This window comes from Juglans microcarpa x Juglans regia, chromosome 5S (genome assembly GCF_004785595.1).
Source record: "Juglans microcarpa x Juglans regia isolate MS1-56 chromosome 5S, Jm3101_v1.0, whole genome shotgun sequence".
Classification (NCBI taxonomy): Eukaryota; Viridiplantae; Streptophyta; class Magnoliopsida; order Fagales; family Juglandaceae; genus Juglans; species Juglans microcarpa x Juglans regia.
In genome coordinates, this window is record NC_054603.1 from 28,774,992 (window position 1) to 28,795,817 (window position 20,826).

The following is a 20,826-nucleotide window of genomic DNA, read 5'->3' on the forward strand; positions in this document are numbered from 1 at the left end:
TTATTTTGTAGACCATGAAATCGAGGAATTTGCCCGATCCCACGTTGAAGGCACACTTTTTTGGATTTAGCTTCATCTTGTATCACTGTAGGACATCAAAGGCTTTCTGTACGTCTATTATATGTTGTTCGAGTTACTTGCTATTAACAAGCAAGTCATCTATGTAGACTTCCATATTTCGGTCGATTGGTTATTTGAACATACAATTTACTAGCCTCTGATACATTGCACCGACGTTCTTTAATTCGAAAGGTATTACTTGGTAGCAATATAACTCTCAGTCTATTATAAAGGAAGTATTTTCTTGGTCACCTTGCAATTTGGATTTAGATATACCCGGTGTAGGCGTCCATGAAGCTCAGTATTCACAGGCCTACCGTTGAATCTACAATTAGATCAATGTGAGGCAAGGGAAAACTATCCTTCGGGCACGCTTTGTTCAAGTCTATAAAGTCGAAGCACATTCTCCACTTGTCATTCGACTTCTTGACTAGGACCACATTGGAGAGCCACTCCAGGTAGTGGGCTTCCTTGATGAACCCCATAGCTAAGAGGCATTTGACTTCCTCTGCTATTGCCGTGTACTTTTCGATGCTAAAAACTCCTCCGCTTTTGCCTAACTTTCTTTCCATCTGGATCTATCGTCTATGCATAGATGATGTTCAATCACTTCTGTGTCGATTCCATGCATGTCCTCATGGGTCTAGGCAAAGACATCTTTATGCTTGGCAAGTAACTACTTCAATAGCTGCCTCACATCAGGCCCCATTCTTATCTTGATCCTCACCATGACTTTTGGGTGGGTTATGTCTAAGGTGACAAGTTCAAAGGGCTTGTCCACTTCATCTTATTTCAAGTTTCACTCATCTTGAGTTTCAACCTCACGCTCAACAAGCTAAGGAGGTGGGGGTGGTAACTGCTCATCAGGCTTGGATGACTGTCCCACTAGCACGTCTTTCCCCCATTCTTAAGCTCTTCCACATAAAATACTCTTGCCAACACATGTTTGGCCTAAACCTTTCCTACGCCTGCCTCAGCTGGGAATTTTATCTTTAGGTAGTATGTAGAGGTGATGGCCTTCAAGGTTGGTTGCCTAATTATGGCTTTGTATGAGGAGTGGTTCTTGACTAATAGGAAGTCTGTCATAGTGGTGACCGTGTATGGAAATTTTTCAGCGGACACAAGTAATGTGATGGAACCCATTAAATGTACAGTTTCTCCTGAGTACCCCTTCAGCGGTGTTGGAGACAAACACAAATGGCTTTAATTGATTCTCATCATCTCAAATGCGTCCTAGAAAAAGGATGTTGGCTGAACTCTTGTTGTTAATCAATATTCTTTGGGTGGTAAAATTGACAATCAACATTGTCACTACCAACGCATCGTCGTGCGGGTTGATCACCCATTCGGAATCGTCATCATTAAAGTAGGTGGCAATAGTTTTATAAGTTCTCGCTTGCTTCATCAGTTTCCCGACTTTGAAGGCTTCTTCATACCTCACTTTCGGTGCGTATGCCTTTCTACCGAAGGATGTCGAACCGTCTTCGGTGAATACCCTTGCGATTGTGCAGATTTTGCCAATGGGGCGTTGTTCCTAATTGGGCTTTGATGCTGGGTTCTCATTGGGTTCCCCCGCATGGTCCTTCTTCTTTTTAGGCCTTCACTTATGGGGGACCTTTGTCCCCGTTCTTGCCCTCTTTATTATGCCCTTCTCAAGGGCAAGGAATTTTGGGCGAGTAACCACTCTAGCTCCCCGTTCTTCCTCATTTCCTCAGTCATTCATTTCAGGAAGTGGTAGTCTTTCATTCGGTGCCCCTCTATATTATGATATGTGCAATATCAACATGTTCTTTGGCCACGGCTGTCGTCACTCCCAGTCCGTTCCTTGCTTCTTGTTTGACTTCTTGAGGGTGCGCCTTCATCCCTCCTTCTGTCATATTGGTCTTTTCTTGCCTTCTAGGCTTTTTCACGGCTTTTTCCACCGGTTGCTCCCTTCTACTGGCTTTCTGCTTGCTCCAATTATGATTTCCTCAAGGCGGTCAAAGTCCGGAAGGTGTCTTCGACATTAACAAAATCGTTCGCTCGATTTATGAACACTACATAGCAGTGTGAAAGCATGAATGCTTCTTTCAATGAGTTTGTGCATTCGGGCATGATGCTGAAGGAATTTGTCAATTAATTTGATAATACTCTAAGGAAGAAAGTGGAGGTTGAAGCGATAGCTGATTTCAATTCCTGCAACCAAACAATCTCATGCATATCACCATTCCGTATTGAAAAGCAGTGTCAAACATTGTATATAAAGGCGAAGTTTAAAGAGGTTCAAAGAGAGTGTTGAGAATGATTTTATGTAATTGCACACTTGTCAGCACGTAGGGTTGCATTCCCACCTTCGATGTTTTCGACGAAATTTCCATGGATGACTGTAAAAAAGGTGCAATACTCGATTTATTATAACGATGAAGAATGCGACGTTAAATGCAAGTATGCCTTGTTTGAGATGGGGGATTATTTGTAGGCATGCATTTAAAGTTTGTCAAACGAAGAACATTAATGTGCTGCCAGACAAGTATGTCTTGGATCGATGGAGGAAGGAGTTAAAGAGAAGATATACATTGGTCAAAAGTAGTTATGATGACTACACTGAGGGATGCACGCGTGAAACCCCTGTGATGAGCATGTCAATGCATTTTTGCGGTTGTTAGATGGGTTTGAACTGCAATTTAAAGGCTTAGCAATGGAGAAAGGTTTAACCAAGTTGAAAGAGAATGTGGTCTCAGACAAGGGTAAGAGAATATTGAGCCCCCCATCGTCAGGGGTAAAGGGACCCCGACGAAGAGAAAGGCTGTGGAGATATGTGGCACGAAGAGAAAGAAGAAACAAATGGTAAGTTTCTTATATTAATAATTTTTTGGTTTAATATTATGCTTATTTGATTAGTCCTTTGTAATTGTTGTTTATGTTTTTGTCTTGGAATTTAGACATGCAAGAAAATATTCAATGACAAATCACAATTAGATGTCGGCACGGAATCTGAAGTAGATGCTAGTGTGGGGGAGTTTGTTGTTGGAATTCAATATAGTTCTGTCACACAGTCAACACTATTAGACAATGAGGAGATATGAGCTTGTCAGAATCACAAGTACAAAATATGATTTTATTTGTTTAGTTCAATTATTAATAAATTACTCAGTGTAATTATTAACTATTGATTATATTTGTTGTTTACAGAGATATGCTGGTACTGATCATATCACACTGAAGACATGAATGCAAGCTTGTTGTGTCATTACATGGAGGATGTGTGCCAGATGCCCACCAGGGGTTTTGGATTGTATTTTTTGTTGGGGAGTTCGTACCATTGTTTTGGTTGTGAAGTTGTGGGGGAGTTTGGACCATTATTAAGTTTTTTGGTTGTTGGGGAATTTTTGCCATTGTTTTGTTTGTGAAGCTGGTATGGAGTTTGTACCATTGTTGGGGAGGTTGTACCCCTCCTGTTTGGTTGTGAATGTTTGGCTACTTGTGGGAAAAAAGTATCAAACTCAACACTGTGTACATGATTGTTTGTTGTGAATATATGGGGATGAACTTTGTATAGTCTGTTAGTGAATATTATGCTTATCTGAATTATCTTTGATGGATGAATGAACTAGTCTGAAAAGGTCCTCACTTTGAAGGCTTTCAATATTATGCTTATCTGATTATATTTTGTGTAGAATCTGTTAAAATAGGGAATTTTGTGCAGGAAAATTAGGCATGCTTTTGTTAAATTAGACATGATTTTTTGGGCAGAGGCTTGCTAATTCGCATGAATGGGATTTGTTGGGCATGCATTTTCTTTCTAGAAGTACCGCATGTGGGCGACTGAAACTGCAAGGAAGTGAAAGTCTGAATCTGAAAATTAACAAAGCAATCATTGCCCACTGTTTCAAAATAGTAACTAACACAAAGTAGTGGCGAAAATTCATTCTCTCAAATTAGAAAATTTATATCAATTACTATACAAATCCATAATGGTATTCATAGATAATATAACATTACACTTACGGTCCGAACCATCAATTTACAACTGATGGTAACATTATACATTTATAGTCCGAACCAACCATAGATCATTACAATAGATAAGACCCAGTACAAACAGAATAATATATGGGCACATCGATTCTCTACGATCCACTTTTAAAGTTCGCCCTCTTGCTTGTGAAGCTCACTCTCTCTCTATTAGTTTATTTTTTTATTTTTGAGCTTCAGTCTCTCCCCCTGCATTGAGGTCAAGAATTTCATAGTTAACCTTCATGATCTAACAAAGCAGCCAAAAGAGATAAATCATTTCTAACTGATATGAGTAACAAAAATAACCTTCACTCTCCAACTAATCAAACCATGCATACGGATAGAGCCCATGCGAGGTCATAATATACAAGTATATAATACAGAGTTAATGGCTCCAACCTTCTATATATACAAAAGAAGATAGCTACTAGTGCATTTTTGCTCAAAATACGTCTCTGTGCATAGTAGAAATATACTACATAAACTTAAAACAAAGGAAAAAATCAAGTTACCATACTTCCCTTTGTTGAAGAAAATCTACTATAGTTTCCTTCAATTATAATTGATACCACAAAGGAAAGCAAAAAAGTACCTTGAAATCAACAAAGGCAATGGAGCACCATATGAGTTCTGCATCTTCAATTTTAAAAACCTGGGACATCTGATAGAAAATAATAGAAATTTATACCCAAGTTCTATTCACAAATAGAAAACACATGACAATACAAACTACTACAAACCTTGAAAATTCTTGAATTTGCTCTTGCTTTGTACAGGTTGGTCCCAAATTAGCCACAAAAAGTGTTGGACATGAGGTGGCATTTTGTGGATTTTGTGGAACACCCGGCGGCAGAGGGTTATGCTATTGTAAAAAATACCACTAGAACTCTAAAATTTAAAGAATAGTGCAAGCACTAATCATATGCTTTTGAATTTAAAATGAATCCAAATATACACAAGTGTTATGCTGCATAAAATATATGCAATGACCCCATGGGTAAGTGTTGCTTAGTTATCCATTGCATAGCAATCCCACTTCACAGCTCTTTTAAACAGATACTAGGGATTAGGGCTAAGCACCGATCAAGTCAGAATTGGTATGGCCAACCTCCAACTCCGACTCCGAGACATGCATCCTCCACTTCGACTCCAACTCCGACTTGTTGGAGCGGAGTCCCATTTTGGGCTTTTATGGATTTTTTTAAATTTTTTTTAACTTTATATTTGGCCCACTTTTAAAAAAAAAAAATTTGTGTAGGCTTTCAATTTTCAATTTTTTTTCAAAAATTACAATCTAAAAATAAATAATATCCATCATCCACACCCGAAATCATCCATACTACTGCAAAACATTAACACCCAAAATCATCCACAGCCAAAATTATTCACACCCATCATCCACATCCATCATAATAATATTTCCTTTCAACTACTATAATAAACATTTTCTAATTTCCCATTCCGACAACAAAAGAAACCCAACAACAAAACAAATGTGCTAACCAAACTAAAAATTCGCAACAACAACAACAAATGTTCTCAACAAATGAAACAAAATAAATTAGATATTCCAAGTGTCATTCCAACTTCCAAGTTGTGCCTGAAAAAAAAAATGACAAGATTACCAACTAAAAACAATGATAACTTCCAAAGCAGACCTGCACAAATATGATTAAATGATAGAAATATGAGCTAATACCAACTTCAAGAGTAAATGGAAAGATCATTAAATAAAATGTGTATATACCATAAAATTTGTTATAAGATTCCATACTTTAATATTACCCTTCACCTCATTTTCATTCAAACATCTCCATATTTCCTATATATATATAGATATATATATATGCAGTACCCCAAAGAATTAAGCATAGGCAAAGTTCACATGAATCAAAGATTCAAAGCCTAGCTATTATGGTCACAACATCATGTTTGCCGTCAACACAAGCATGTACATTAGTTTGTTCCACTTTCCATATTAATTTATGCTATATGAGGCTGCAGTTGCTGAATGGGAAAATTAAAATGGACCATGATGAACAAATCATAGAAGCTATCCACGTTGAATATGAACAAAAAACCAAACACAAATTACTTTCTATTAGCAATTGGTACATCATGAGTAAAACTAGCGTGTGCTAAGAATACCATTGAACTCCCCCACATAAATGAATCATTAGAAAGTTTTCTAGATGGAAGGCTCATCACCGGTTAGTGACTAAAAATCAGTAAAAATGGGAAAACATTTGGTAATTGGTACCAATATTAATTACTCTTCAACTTGGGCAATATTGGTACACATTACTATATATATATTTCATAATTAGACTTATACATGATTATAGTTATAAACCATATTTTCACTGGAATCATACTGAGTAGGATTTTCACTAAAACAGCCCCACATTTTCACTGGAATCATACTAAAACAGTAATGGGTGCCCACTGATAATCCATTGATTTTCCAGACTAGTTTGATTTGTCACAATTTTATCAGTTGTAAACTGATAAAAACACAGCCAAATAAACACAACCCAACATATTCACAACCAAAACAATAGATCAGTTTTACTGAAATCACAACCACTTTCACAGAATCACAAACAATATATCAGTTTCATAGATCAAAACCAATAGATCAGTTAAAAAAAAAACTTGCTCTTCCATGATATTGAGAGAGGGACAGAGAGAGGTGATAGGGAAAAAATCCAGTAATTAAATATTAACACATTATAATATTTTATACTAGTGTTTAACTTATTTTTAATTTCCTATTAGTATTAAAAACTTAAACTATATTTTTAATTACATGTTATTATATTTGTTTCTAACTTATTTCTAATTTAATTATATACTAAACTTAGTATTAAATGTTATTATATATTAGTGCTTCTACATTAGTATTACATGTTACTATAGATTGACTAATATACATTACTATTACGTATTATTGTACTTTAGTTATTATACATTAGTATTACATGTTATTATAAATTTATACATTAGTGTTTATACATGATACATTAGTATTGAATGATATTATACATTAGCATTATATGCTATTGTATATCAATGTTTATACATTTGTATTAAATTTCTTTCTATATCTATTATATTATAATCTTCTTGGTTGATGTTATAAGGTTCTATGAAGATATTAGTAGTGGATTCATTCGGTTTAAATAAAAAGTTCATTGAGACAGGATTTGAAATAAAGATTTCCTATATCCAAAGAGAAATGAGTAGATTAAGGACTTGAGGGAACACTACCGGGACCACCCTTAAAGCCTTCCAGCATGAATGAGCTGATCAACGGATTTTTCATGGCTTACCAACACAAGTCTCCTAATATACTTCATTTTCTTTTTCTATGGATTATTTTTGTAAAAATCTGTATCAATGATTTTTTACTCTTTTTTTTTTTAATGAAGCAAGTATACTTAAATGATATCTCATACTTTTAGTTTCGTTTATTAAAATTTCACGATGATTTTCCCACTGTTTTAATAACCCTTTTCTTCTTGGATATAGAAGATAGTTAGTTATCATTTAATTCTTTATCTTGTTTCATTAATGAAAGTTGTTCTTTAAGATCTTTTATATCACTTACCAATACTTCTAATTTAAGTCTTAAATTGTATTTTGTACATCTTATTTCATATAAATCTTGATAACCAGCACTATGAGCAAAATAATATTCCATATTCAAAATAGACAATAAAACAGCAAAATAAAATAGCAATAACAATATAATCGTCAATAGTTCTGATACTAAAGACGTAAATCTCAAGTAATAAATAGATACTAATAATAATTTAATAATAATAATAGGCGGTATAACCAGCCTATTATTATTATTAGTATTATACATTGATTATTAATATACATTACTAGTACATGTTATTTTACTTTAGCTATTATATATTAGTATTACATGTTAATATACATTAGTGTTACATGGTAGTAATAGTATGATGTTTACATATACTAAACTATTATTAATCAATTTAGTCAATTTATATTATAATATAAGTATATTATTTTATAAGAATGTGTTCATATTAGTATATTATTGAATTTAGCTAACTATATAAGTTATAGTTATATAAAATATGTATGATTAATATATGAAAAATACATATATTTTTCTAAAATATATACAATATCGGAGTTGGAGTCCAGCTTTTTAGAGAAAAAAACTCCAACTCCAACTCTGAGTCAAAGCAGAGCCAGAATTAAAGTTAAATTTTTAAATTTTTGCTCAATCCTAGTAGGGATGGCTACTTGAGTAGTCTCCAAAATAACTTGATGGACATGGAATTTTTTTCACATGGACCACAATCTAAAAGCATGTTCAGCATATTATATATGGATGATAAAATTGTTCAAATATTTAGGCTTGTTTCCTAAAATAAGATCATTTTTTAGAGAAACTTATGGGCCATTTGCCAGCTAGTTGTCAGTGAAATGTGATGTGTCTGGAGAGGAAAGAAGAAATTGCACCTAAGCTTGTCCTTCTATTTGCAATCTTGAGTGAATGATTGCGTGTGCAGTTTTATTGATAAATAGAGTTAGAAAAGAAAAAAATAAACATTATTTCAAAAATGATATTATTGTAATTTAAATTTTTTTTAGACAAAACTGTATGTACTTGTATGAACAGTCCCTAAATGTGAATGAAAACTCATTTTCCTGCTATGTCATAACGAAGGGCCACTTTATTACATATCTATACACGCTAATACATGTATCAGTGAAGAAACGTGTGTTCAGATCCAGAAAACAAAGTATTTAAGAAAAACACAGAATAAAAACAAACTCCAAAAGAAAGAAGTGAAAAATATTTTCCAAAATGAAAGAAAGAGCAGTGGTAGGGGTCTTGATATATTCATGGGTGCGGTCCCTTTGGGTTAACACCACAATGTGTTTCAGCCAATTGCCAACGTGGAAAAAAATAAAAATAAAAATAAAAGAAGCGAACCCACGTCAAACAGGACGTGAAAACGGTATCCCACAGCGGCTCCCTAACATTTTTCTTTTAATAAAAGGATGGTGATAGGATTAATATTTTATTACTATCTATTTACTACTTATAGTTTATTTTAAATTTTTTTTTATCTCTTTTTTTTTAAATATTTTTTTAACATCCTTAACTATTATGAAAAAATTTTTAAAAATATATAATGTTATTAATAGTCATTTTCTTAACCATTAAGTAAAATAAAAAATTAAATATAAAATAAGTAGTAAATTTGTAATAGGAGTGTAGTAATCCTATCATTTTCCTTAATAAAGAGTACTTGCCAAAATTGATTTACTCTAATTTACATGTGAGTCTAAGAATATAAAATAATTGGAACATGAGGAAAACAGTGAAAAAAAAAATTATCTCTCTAATTGTAACTAAGTAGAACTTAAAGTGTAATTATGATTTATAATTGTATAAAACATAATTAATTAAAGGTAATTAAGTTACTTTGACTTTTTAGAGCTATTTGTTTTTTCTTATACTCTCCTTGTCTTTTTTTCTTATTCACATTACAGCCACATGTGTGTAATGATGATAAAAATGAAAAAAGAAAAACAATTAATCAGATCCAGATTTATTTTTCTATTATTGTTAAAAGAAGGTGGGACATAATCACAAATAGTTATGTTCCTATGGAAAAAATATTATTCATAATATTTTAAAAGAAATGCTATAAATACAAAGAGATTACATAAAAATAAATTAACAAACTGATGTAATTTTTTGAAATTCGTTAGATTTAATTTATAATAAAAGAAATTTTACAGTCTGACGTACCACATCAAATCACATCAGTTTGTGAGTTTATTTTTATACAATCATTTTGTGTCTAAAGTATTTTAATCATTATCTACTCAATATCTCATTATCTAACATTAAATAACTATTTAATAAGTAAAAAAATTAATAATTTAATAATTATTCTTACAAAGATAGAAAGATAAGACTTTTTAGTATATTAGTTAGATATTAGAAGTGTACTCTCATCTCACGAGGTTTTAAAAAAAGGAGTCTTACATCATGTTTGGATGTTGAAAAGGAAAGAAGAGTTTAGATAATCTTCAAAAGGATTTGCTGACCAAGTTTTATGAATTTTTAAGGTAATCGTGGTCCTTTTGATGAGTCGTGATACAAAAAGGAATCTTTTACGAAGCTTTATTTATTCTGTTGATTTATAAAAAATTTATGTGCAGTTATTTTTATATAATTTTTATATATTTTATTAATGTGATTGATTGAGTCACATTTTTAATATAAAATAAATGATTTGGCCTATCACCTTAATAAAGTGCATTATAAATACGTAAAAGTGAATGTATATACCAAAACTCGTTGATTTAACTCTCACATGCAGTGTTAAAGTAGAAGTTAATTTAATAGGAAAAAAAAACCTCTAATTTTGGCCACAGTTGTTCAGATCTTTCCTTATTTTCTCTCACCATTGCACCCCAAATCCTCCAAATTTTCTTAAGTTATTGATTCGTTGTACTTAACTTTCTAATTTTATTTACTTTTTATGTAGTGTGGTTTTTTCGCTACGTGATTTTCTAATATTGTGATTATGCAATTTGTGATCTATTGGTGTTAAATTTATTATTTCAATGACTTCCGTAATTATAGAACGTGAATAGTATATAATGTAAAAGTCTTTAAATATAATTATTCTAAAAAATATGTGTACTTCTTTCTTGCACTTTGTGTTAATAAAGCTACTTACCTCTTATTAAAGGAAAATACTTTAGCCACAAATGGATTATACAAAAATAAATCTATAAACTGATGTGACTTCATATAATTCACATAAAAAATACCTATATTTTTTCATGACTTTGATTCCCCATGAAATTATCCATTTTAGTTAGAATAAACTTATCTTACTCAAAAAGTAATTTAAACCCAAACTTATCAAGATTATCATACAAGAATCTTTCTAATTTCTAGTCATGATACACATGATCCTTGAGAGTAAAAACTTTTCCAGAGATAAACTCCATGTCTACTATCCCTTTGCCTCTGACTACAACAGTGAATGGGCTTTTCATGTAAGAAATATGACCATTTTCCATTGGCTCATACCCTCTGAATAGGCCTCCTGCCTTTCCAGACGTGCCTTGTTGCACTTAAGTCAATCCACTAGGTGTTATGTCCTTCAATAGATCATAGCCTCAAAATTCTCTCTAAAACTAGACTTTTATTGTTTCCTTTTATTTTTATTTTTAAATGACAATCACTTTTATAATAGCTCGATTTTCCACAGTTGAAATAACTTACTTCCAAATTCTTCTAATTCTTACTTTGGAAGTGATTTTGTATACTTCCAAAATTTTTCTCTCTTCCTATTTTTATATTCGGATTGATTGGGATGTCCGTGTTTGTAGGTCTTACCTTTTTCTGCCAAGTGCATATCAAAGAGTCACGCTCTGCATTACTATCTCAAAGCTTAATTTCTTCTTCTATATGAAGATATTAGTCTAACTCTTCTAGACACATTTCCTACCTTCTATGTATCAAACTCCTTTTAAAGTTTTTCCACCATGATTAAGGATGAGTATCAATAGTGAATGAAACTGATATGGCTTCATCAATTTTCATATTATGTTGAGTGAATTGATCAAGAATATGCATAGTTTTATTGAATTATTCAACAACAAACCTAGAATCTAGCATGTTATAACTAAAAAACTTAGTAGTCAAAAGTTTCTTACTTGTAGCATCTTCTAAATGAAACTTAGCCTCAAGTGTATCCCACATATCCTCGGTGATTGCTTTATACTTGTAGGCGTTGTACAATGTCTCAAACATTGAATTACAAATATGTACCCATTTGATCATTGCCCAACCTTGAGAGATTGTATCGTCTTCATTTGTAGAAGACTTGGGTGTGGTTAGAACATACATCATTTTGAGATTAACCAAGAGGATGTGCATCTGCTTTGGCCAACATTGAAAATTGACTTCATCAAAACATTCAAGTTTTACAAAATCTACAGTAAATTCTCTCATCATTAGTAAACAAATATTTTCTTAAGATTGTTGGTGCATATGGGGGCTTAGAAGAAGAAACTAGAGAGAGAAGAGTTTGCTTGAAGCCACTTTATAATATCACTTTTCTTTAGATAGTACTGGCCTCCACCAATAACGGTGTGCAAATAGGTTTCCAGCGAATTTGTCTCTAAGATACAATAAAATCCAGAACAAGTTTATTTGATTGTTTAAACAAGTTTTGTACAAACGAGATTAGAACCGAATATTTCAAAATTTTCTATTCTTATGAGAAAAAAGTAGTAATCTATTTCTATGGTTAAACAGATTTTAACAAGAAGTTTTGGAAAAAAGGAAAGTATTTTGGACGAAAGAGAAGTTCAAAATTTACTTTTATAGTTTTGAATTTGCAAGCCAATAGTCCTATTTATAAATAACGGTGATTACAAAAAGAAATCATTTTTTGTCTTTCTAAAACCGGTTTTGAATGGAGTTGTATTAAGAGAAAACCTTATAAACTGTTCGGCTGTTGAATACCCAATTACAACTCGCCACGTAGGTCTTCCATTTTATATGTTGTGTACTTGTCTGCACCGAAACCTTCATTTCATTTCTCAATTCGTGTCTAACCTTTCATCTCCCTCGAAGCCTCATCGAAACCCTCATCCTCCCTCTTCCACTTAGGCATAGACTGGTCACCTTCTTCGACGCAGAAGCCTCATCCTCTCCCTCGAAGCTAGTCACCTTCTCCGGTGTGGTAGGCTCATCCTCTCCCTCTTCTTAGGAATGTCAGCCCGAAATGTTTTTTGTTTTGATGTTGGTTTTTTTATGCTAAGATCAAGTTGAATGTGAAGTTATTTGCAAAGGATATAACAGAGACCAAAAAAGGTACAAAAAAGAAAAAGAGAAACTTCACACTTTGTTATGTAAACGTGCATTATTAGTTCAATTGAAATTTTTTAACTTATGCTTTTTTTTACCTATCACAGAACTACAAAATTTCTTCAGTTTCTCATTGGTCCTAGCTTTGGCCTGAATGTTTTCAGATTTTGGGTTGCCATTAATTCTTATGCTTTTTAGCCTTTCAAGGAAAAAAAAAAAAAAAATCTCCTATGACTAAATCGACTTACTACCCATTTCATAGTGGAAAATGGCACAAATAATTCAAAGGACAGGGGGCGACAGAAGAAAACCATAATGGGGGTGACGGAGCTTGGTGGTGTGACGACGTCTGGCTGTGCCGGTGACGAAGTTGGTGGCTGTGATCTGCTTACTGTGCGGCGGCAAGACAAGTTCGAAAGAGAAGCCAAAAGGTAAACTTGAAATTGATTCTGAAAATCAACTGAGAATGTCTCTTTTCTGATTTGTAGAAGCTTGCTTACATGTCATTCTGTGATTGGAGGTTGTTTTTCTCAGAAATTCAAACCGACCGTTCCGAAGAGGAACTGTTGTATTAAATGCATGCATGTTGCCAATTTACACAACGCTTGGACTTGTCCAATGGTTGCCGCACTTCCCTTCTAACCAGTGCACACCGGTCGCCTTTGGTGGGCCGAACACCCAGGCTCGCACGCCCAGTTCTCAACAACGCATTAAATGTGAGCCCAGATTCTCATAAAATGCTTCATTGACTAGGGGGTTCAAAGCACCCCCCTATCCGTATCAATAGTAGTGCTCAAGAGCTATTTACTAGATTACCTTAATTTCCACGTCTAGATATTGTGAGATATATTTTTTTAAAATCAAATTAAGATCTCGTTTGATTATAGAGATTATATGAGATGAGATAAAAAATTTATAAATAGTAATGATATAATTTGTGAATAGAAATGAAATAGTTTGAATTAAAATTTTTATAAAATTTTGAAAAATGAGAGAAAAATATTAAATAAAAAAATTATTGAGTAAAAAGAGGGTTAAAATATAATTTTTTAATATAATTTTTTTTTTTGTGATTTGGAAAAATTGAATTATTTTTTTGTATTTTGTTTGAAAGTTTAGAAAAATTGTAATGATTAGATGAATAGGTTGAGAATTTGAAATTAAAAAATCTATATGTTTGAATGATGTTTAGATGTTGAGATGAGATGAAATATAATTATTTTAATTCTTCTTATCTCAAGCATCCATCTCAACCCTTACTTAACTCGACATTAAACTTTACAATCTAAAAACATCTTTTGACAAATGCAATTGTCAAACACCTTAAAACCTAACTAACGAACGAACTAAGGATATAACACATAATGAAAATTTTCCACCAAATAAAAAAAAGAAAACTTGTTTGAGGGATATTGTATGATCCCCAACGTACGTGGAGACCTAGCTTATTGTTGCATGAGTATGTTATAACCTCCTAATAGTAATCATTGGCTGTGTTTGAGTAATGAGATCATCAACTATTATTCGATATTTTATTATTATTTTTTATTTATTTTTTATTTTTATTCAATATTTTATTATTATTATTTTATTACTATTCATAAATTATCTGAGTTCATCTCACTACTCAAACCTAGGCTAAAGGCTTGGCCTCTAAAGTCTCCTTAAGTGCTATTTTATTATTTGCATGCATTTTCACCGGTTAAAAAAACAACACAATCTAAACATTATAGTGACTTAAGAAGGAAATGAATTATAAAATGGTTTGAGATGGTCTTTGCATACCGTATTCTTTGTATAAGACAGAGTAAAGGTATTTTAAGATTCTTATCATTTCCCAATTAAAAATGCTAATTTGTTAGTGCAGAGGCTGATGATTAGCTACAGATCAAGAAGAGATCAGTGGGACTACAACAATGAATAATCTCATGTGAACTATAAATAGTAGCGAATAATAATGAAAAATTTTATTCATCATTTCTATACACCATACCACACATCACATTTTTTTTATTATTTTTTTCTCTTACTAAATGTGTGGTATATAGATGATGAGTAGAATAATTTAATTAGTTTAAAAATAATAAAACAAAAAAAATTAAAAAAATAATAAAAAAATATAGTATATAGTATATCATGGAGACGATGAGTAATAAAACTCATTTGTAAATAATAATATGTAATTTGTAAATAGTATTGAAGTAGTCTAAAAATATTTGAAAATTATTGTGTTACCAAAGAGACTTTAATTCTCCCTTTTACCATTTAACCATCAATTAAATAAGATAGATGGTATAATCTTTTTTGCTTTTCCTCGTAGACAATTTTGTCTTGGAGAATGGAGGTGGTATGCTCGTAAAGTTAGTAGTTAACCTTTTAAAATGATTGAATTTCCCTATTGCGTCAAGCATTCTACAAACGCAAAGGTCATGTGGTGAAAAATATTTCAGAATTTTGCCTATTTTTATTTTTTTTAATAACCTAAAATATATTAAATAGTATGCGCAGTTGAGACTGACATAATTTAAATGAAAAATATAAATGATATTTATAGTTTTTGAGTGAGCAAGTTTCGTACACTCTTTTAAAAAAAAATAAGTAAATTTAGAATTCACGTAAAAAAATAATTATTTTAATAGTAGATCTACTTGTTTTCAAAATGTGTGTGCCAGACTTTCATATCTTAAGACTGTATCTAATATTATTTATATACTTAATCTTATATAATAAATACCATAAAAACTTAAGACTATATTTTTTTAGTGAGTTAAATGATAAAGTTAAAAATATTATAATTAGAGAAATGATATTTATAATCATAGAGTGCGCAAGAATGCATAACTCTTGCATTACTCATGACTGTATCTAATATTATTCTTTGGTCTCGTTTGTTTTCACAGATGAGATGAGTTGAAATAAAAGTTGAAAGTTGAATAAAATATTGTTAGAATATATTTTTTTAATATTATTTTTAATTTAGAATTTGAAAAAGTTGAATTATTTATTTTATTTTATATGAAAATTTAAGAAAATTGTCATAATTAAATGAGATAAAATAAGATAAATTGAAAAGTTTTCTGAAAAGAAACCGGACTTTGTAATTAATTTTATGATATATATCTCTTTATTCCAAGAAGTACAATTTATGCAAAGATTACCAAGAGCCAGCCAGTTTAGATCCACCTTCTACGGACGGTAAGACGATGGTAGTCAACTACCAGTACTAGTAGTGTATGTTGTCTCGGACTGTCAAATAAAACCTTCTTACAATTCAACACAAAATCATTGCCTGTTTGCACTACGAATGAACAAGAAAAAGGAGATCTATTTCCCACAAAAAAGTGTCTAATTATTCATGAGAATCCAATGGTCTATAATCGCCGACAACCACCACCTGGAAGGCATGTTCATGAATCATCCCTCTGTCAAATCCTTTATCTCCGGCTCTTTTTAACGTCGCCGGAGCATTGAAATGGGGAACGATAATAAAAAAAATTCTTTTTCAGTTACTATTTATTATTCTATACTCTATAAAAAATATTCTTGTATTTTATAAAAAAATTATAAATATAAGGTGTGAAAATAAATAGTGATTTATGTATAGAATTTTATATTAATAACACTTGCCGATGTACTTTTTAATTTTAAATTAGGCGAATGATACTTCCTTATTATCCACAAAACCGGCAGCTGAAGCTCCCGATAAGACCGTAGAGGAGTCAAATTATGGCTCTGGAGATTATAATCAGCCGAACATTTTGAGACTAAAATGTTGTATCGGCAAATGTCTGTTGTTTGCTTGTTGAAGCGAAAAAAGACAAAACGACGGCTCAAAAGGAAGTCAACCGTCTACCTCTCCCTAGCCATTTGTCTGGTCCGCTAAGGTCTAATACGGCCACCTACGAAATTCTCAAGTCGCAGAGGTGGCCTTTTGTTTCACGCTTTTTGCCAGCTTCTCTCCTCTTTCATCCATCATTAAAAAAAAAAAAAAAACCCGAAAAGTGACCCAGAGGAAAAAGTTACACCAAAATCCATTTGGAGTCAGTGCCCAATCACTAAGATCTGTCGAAGGAGAAAGTGGGTGATCTTTTTCGTGTTTCATTTGCATTCTATCTTATTTTTCTTCATTATTTTTCCCATTTTTCTACCTTTGCCGAGTCTTTCAGAGTAAAATCCGGTTGTTGGGAAAGTTGAAACAATCTTCAGGCACCGAGAAGACAAAAAAAAAAAAATAAATAAATAAAAAAAGGAAGAAACTTTGTTTGGCTGAAGATCTGTTTTTCTTGAAATTCACAATTTGGGTGTTGATCAGGTTCTCTCTGTATTTTAAGTTTCCTATCTTATCTTAAACTCGAGATCTTTGTGAGAGTTTTGAGCGGTTCTGTTTCGGATGGGGGCTTGCTGGAGCAATGGGATTAAGGCCGTGACTCCTTCTTATACAGGTTCCTTTCCTTGTTTTGATTTGTTTCGTTATAGAGTTGTTGTTTTCAACTGCTTTTCGGTGCCTGATTGAGCTTTTTTTTACTTAAAACGTTAAGTTTCATATCTTGATTACCTCTACCTTGCTAGCTTAGCTGCCTTGTAGCAAGATGTAAATTAAAGTTTGTTTCTCTTAGTGAGTTGGAGTTTAACTTCGTTACCCGTACGTCGATGGCTCGTTCAAATTGTTTATAAAAATTTTGTTGAGAGTTCAATTTTAGAAGTATTTGCTCCGCTTCCATTACTTGATTCCAATATGGATCTACTCTATGAATAAATAATTTCCGTGAGAGAGATTCCCTCAGGATATTGTTTGAAATCGCTGAATACATTGGTTAATTTCCTCTTGGTATGCTCTTTGCACAACTGGGTGCCATAGATCTCCAGAGGATTATTCTAACATTGTTGTTACCATCTTTAGAGGGCGCTTAGCTAGATGATGGAAATTTTGTCTGTTTGGTAGCCTGAAAACTTCCTAGTGAATCCTCCTTAACATGTCTCATTGACTTTTTTGTAGGGTTCAATTCAAAAACTGTGAGCAGAGATGGGAATGATATGTGTAGTTCCAGTGGCAAGTTCTCGTCAGCTTCCATGCCCATGACTCCTAGGAGTGAGGATGAGATCTTGCAGGCCAGCAACTTAAAGAATTTCGGCTTCAGTGAACTCAAAATGGCCACAAGGAACTTCCGCCCTGATAGTGTATTAGGAGAGGGTGGGTTCGGTTCAGTTTTCAAGGGTTGGATTGACGAGCACTCGCTTACAGCTACCAAGCCTGGGACTGGCCTAGTGATCGCTGTGAAGAGGCTCAACCAGGAAGGGCTCCAGGGTCACAGGGAATGGCTGGTCAGTATTAGTTTCCTAAATAGTTCTTCATTCTTTTTTTTTTTTTTCCCTTTTTTTTTCTGTCTCTGCATTTCCTTGCTCCGGTAATTGAATGTTATCACTGTAGGCCAGATATGAAGTTTCTATCAGAGGAGCTTTGTTACAGAGGATGATGTTTTGTGAAGTGAACATGGCTTTGCCCATGATAGCCTTTTTATAATTGATTAGTGCAAGCAGCCAAGTCAATTGACATGGGATTTTTCCCTACGTTTTGTTGGTGCTTATTAGATTGGCAAGATTGCAACTTGCCAAATGCTATAACATTTAGACAATTCATAATGACCATATTGGTTTGATTTTCTATTGTGTTTTTGGACCTACAGGCAGAGATCAACTATCTTGGGCAGTTGCATCATCCTAATCTTGTGAAGTTGATTGGTTACTGCGTAGAGGATGAGCAACGGCTTCTGGTATATGAGTTCATGCCTAAGGGCAGCATGGAAAATCATCTATTTCGAAGTGAGATTTATGTATCCTCTTCAATGCTCAACCTTGAAAAACATTGTGATTAGTTTCTTTCTTAAACACGTGCTTATTGTTATTGTGACGTTGGATTATTGTTGAAGCAGGGGGTTCTCATTTCCAGCCACTTTCGTGGAGTGTCCGAATGAAAGTGGCTCTTGGTGCTGCAAAGGGACTTGCTTTTCTTCACAATGCTGAATCACAAGTTATATATCGTGATTTTAAGACTTCTAATATCCTGCTTGATTCGGTATGTAGGTTGGCTAGCATGCTTGACCACACTGCTTGATTGTAGGATTCAATCACTTATTTTCTATTTTTCTGCCTTTGTTGTCTTGAATTCACAGAATTACAATGCAAAACTTTCTGATTTTGGGCTGGCTAGGGATGGGCCAGCTGGAGATAAAAGCCATGTCTCTACTAGGGTTTTGGGAACCTACGGATATGCTGCTCCGGAGTATCTAGCCACAGGTACCCTTTCGATTTTTATGCTTCAATAAATCACTGATCCATGTGAACTCTTAACTCTACTCCGCATACTTTCACATATTAGGTGATGGATTGGCTTCATTAGATATACGTTTTACATGTCAATCCCTCTCTTGAAAACCTGAATTTCTTTGTGAACATTAATGAAAGTTTACTTTCTCTCGGTACCCTTGGAAAGCTTTCTTGAGAATTGTATTAGTGAATTTCTAGTTGGAAATGATTGAACCTACTTACATGCCATTATCCCTCACAAATGTTTTGTTGTGATGATCTCCTCCCAAGCACTCTGGCCTGGAGGGATGAAAATTAGTTCATATGCACTTACATTTGCATATTTTAATCTTCTGAATTAGCTTGGTCAGGTTCGAAACTTTACTGGGCTGCAATGCTGCTATATTAAAAGGCACAAAGCAGAAAAGATGTATTTTGGATTCTGATCATTAATTGCATTTTTATTGTGTAGGTCATCTGACTGCCAAAAGTGATGTATATAGCTTCGGAGTTGTACTTCTAGAACTGCTATCGGGGCGTCGATGTATAGACAAGAACCGGCCATCTGGTCAACATAACCTAGTGGACTGGGCGAAACCCTACTTAAACAGTAAACGTAGGATCTACCATGTTCTGGATAACCGTCTTCAAGGCCAGTACTCACTGGATCGGGCCCAAAAGATGGCTACCCTTGCACTCCAATGCCTTGCTGTGGAACCCAAGAACAGGCCAAACATGAATGACGTGGTAGCAGCATTAGAGGGGCTGCAGGAGACACCAAGAAGCAAGCACAAAGAGCAACATGGAAACGTTCATAACCATTCCAATGGAGTTCCTCGGTCATCCAGAAGTACCATGGAGGTGGCTTCGAAACCCAGCACTTACCCAAGGCCTTCTGCTTCTCTGGCTTATGCCTAAAGGAAGGAAAGTTTTTCTATGCAGCAGATATATCTTCTCTGTTTTGAAGGATTCTTGGCAGAAATGAAAGAGTTGTGTTCAGGCATGCACTATATACCCGTGTTTCTTAAAAGTAGTGTACAGTTTTTGTTCAGTTTTTTTTTCAAATGTACTTCAGTCTAGCTTTGAAATGTTTTCTAATATGGTGTTAAGAACGTTTTTATGATGATTGAAAATTTGAAACCAGGTTTGAGGTATAATTAAGTTTATTTGAGTCATTATATTTTAGTTGGATTGAAGTGATCTCGTTTGTTAGTCATGATATTGTTAACACTCTTGTAACACTGTGACTGGTATTGATATGACTCAAATGGTAAAGACCTTAGTCTCGGTGGTATGCTCCTTCTAGGTCTAAGATTTAAATTCTTATACGTGCAGACAATTTCTATGGACCATCATCAGACTGGGAGAACTTCTCCATGAATTATTCAAAGTGTTCTTGCAATTAGTCAGGGCTTTGTTCTCAGACTCTCGGTGCTAATAAAAATAAAAACAATGTTACAAAGGGTGTTACATGTGTTACAAGTAGGATTTTTGTTAGTCATATAGAGATAGAGGTATCAATCCCCATCTTAAAACAACGCGTGATGCATGATGAGCATTGTAATCTATCTATG

General features: G+C 33.5%; 1 protein-coding gene across 1 annotated transcript; it reads left to right on the forward strand.

Moving 5' to 3' along the window:
• Window positions 1-16,837: 16,837 nt before the first annotated feature.
• LOC121268059 (receptor-like cytoplasmic kinase 176) lies at window positions 16,838-20,427 on the forward strand. Its single transcript, XM_041172178.1, has 6 exons — window positions 16,838-17,391; window positions 17,946-18,271; window positions 18,634-18,769; window positions 18,880-19,022; window positions 19,120-19,243; window positions 19,725-20,427. The coding sequence occupies exons 1-6, from the start codon at window positions 17,340-17,342 to the stop codon at window positions 20,168-20,170; spliced, it is 1,227 nt and encodes a 408-aa protein (XP_041028112.1). The 5' UTR covers window positions 16,838-17,339; the 3' UTR covers window positions 20,171-20,427.
• Window positions 20,428-20,826: the final 399 nt, after the last annotated feature.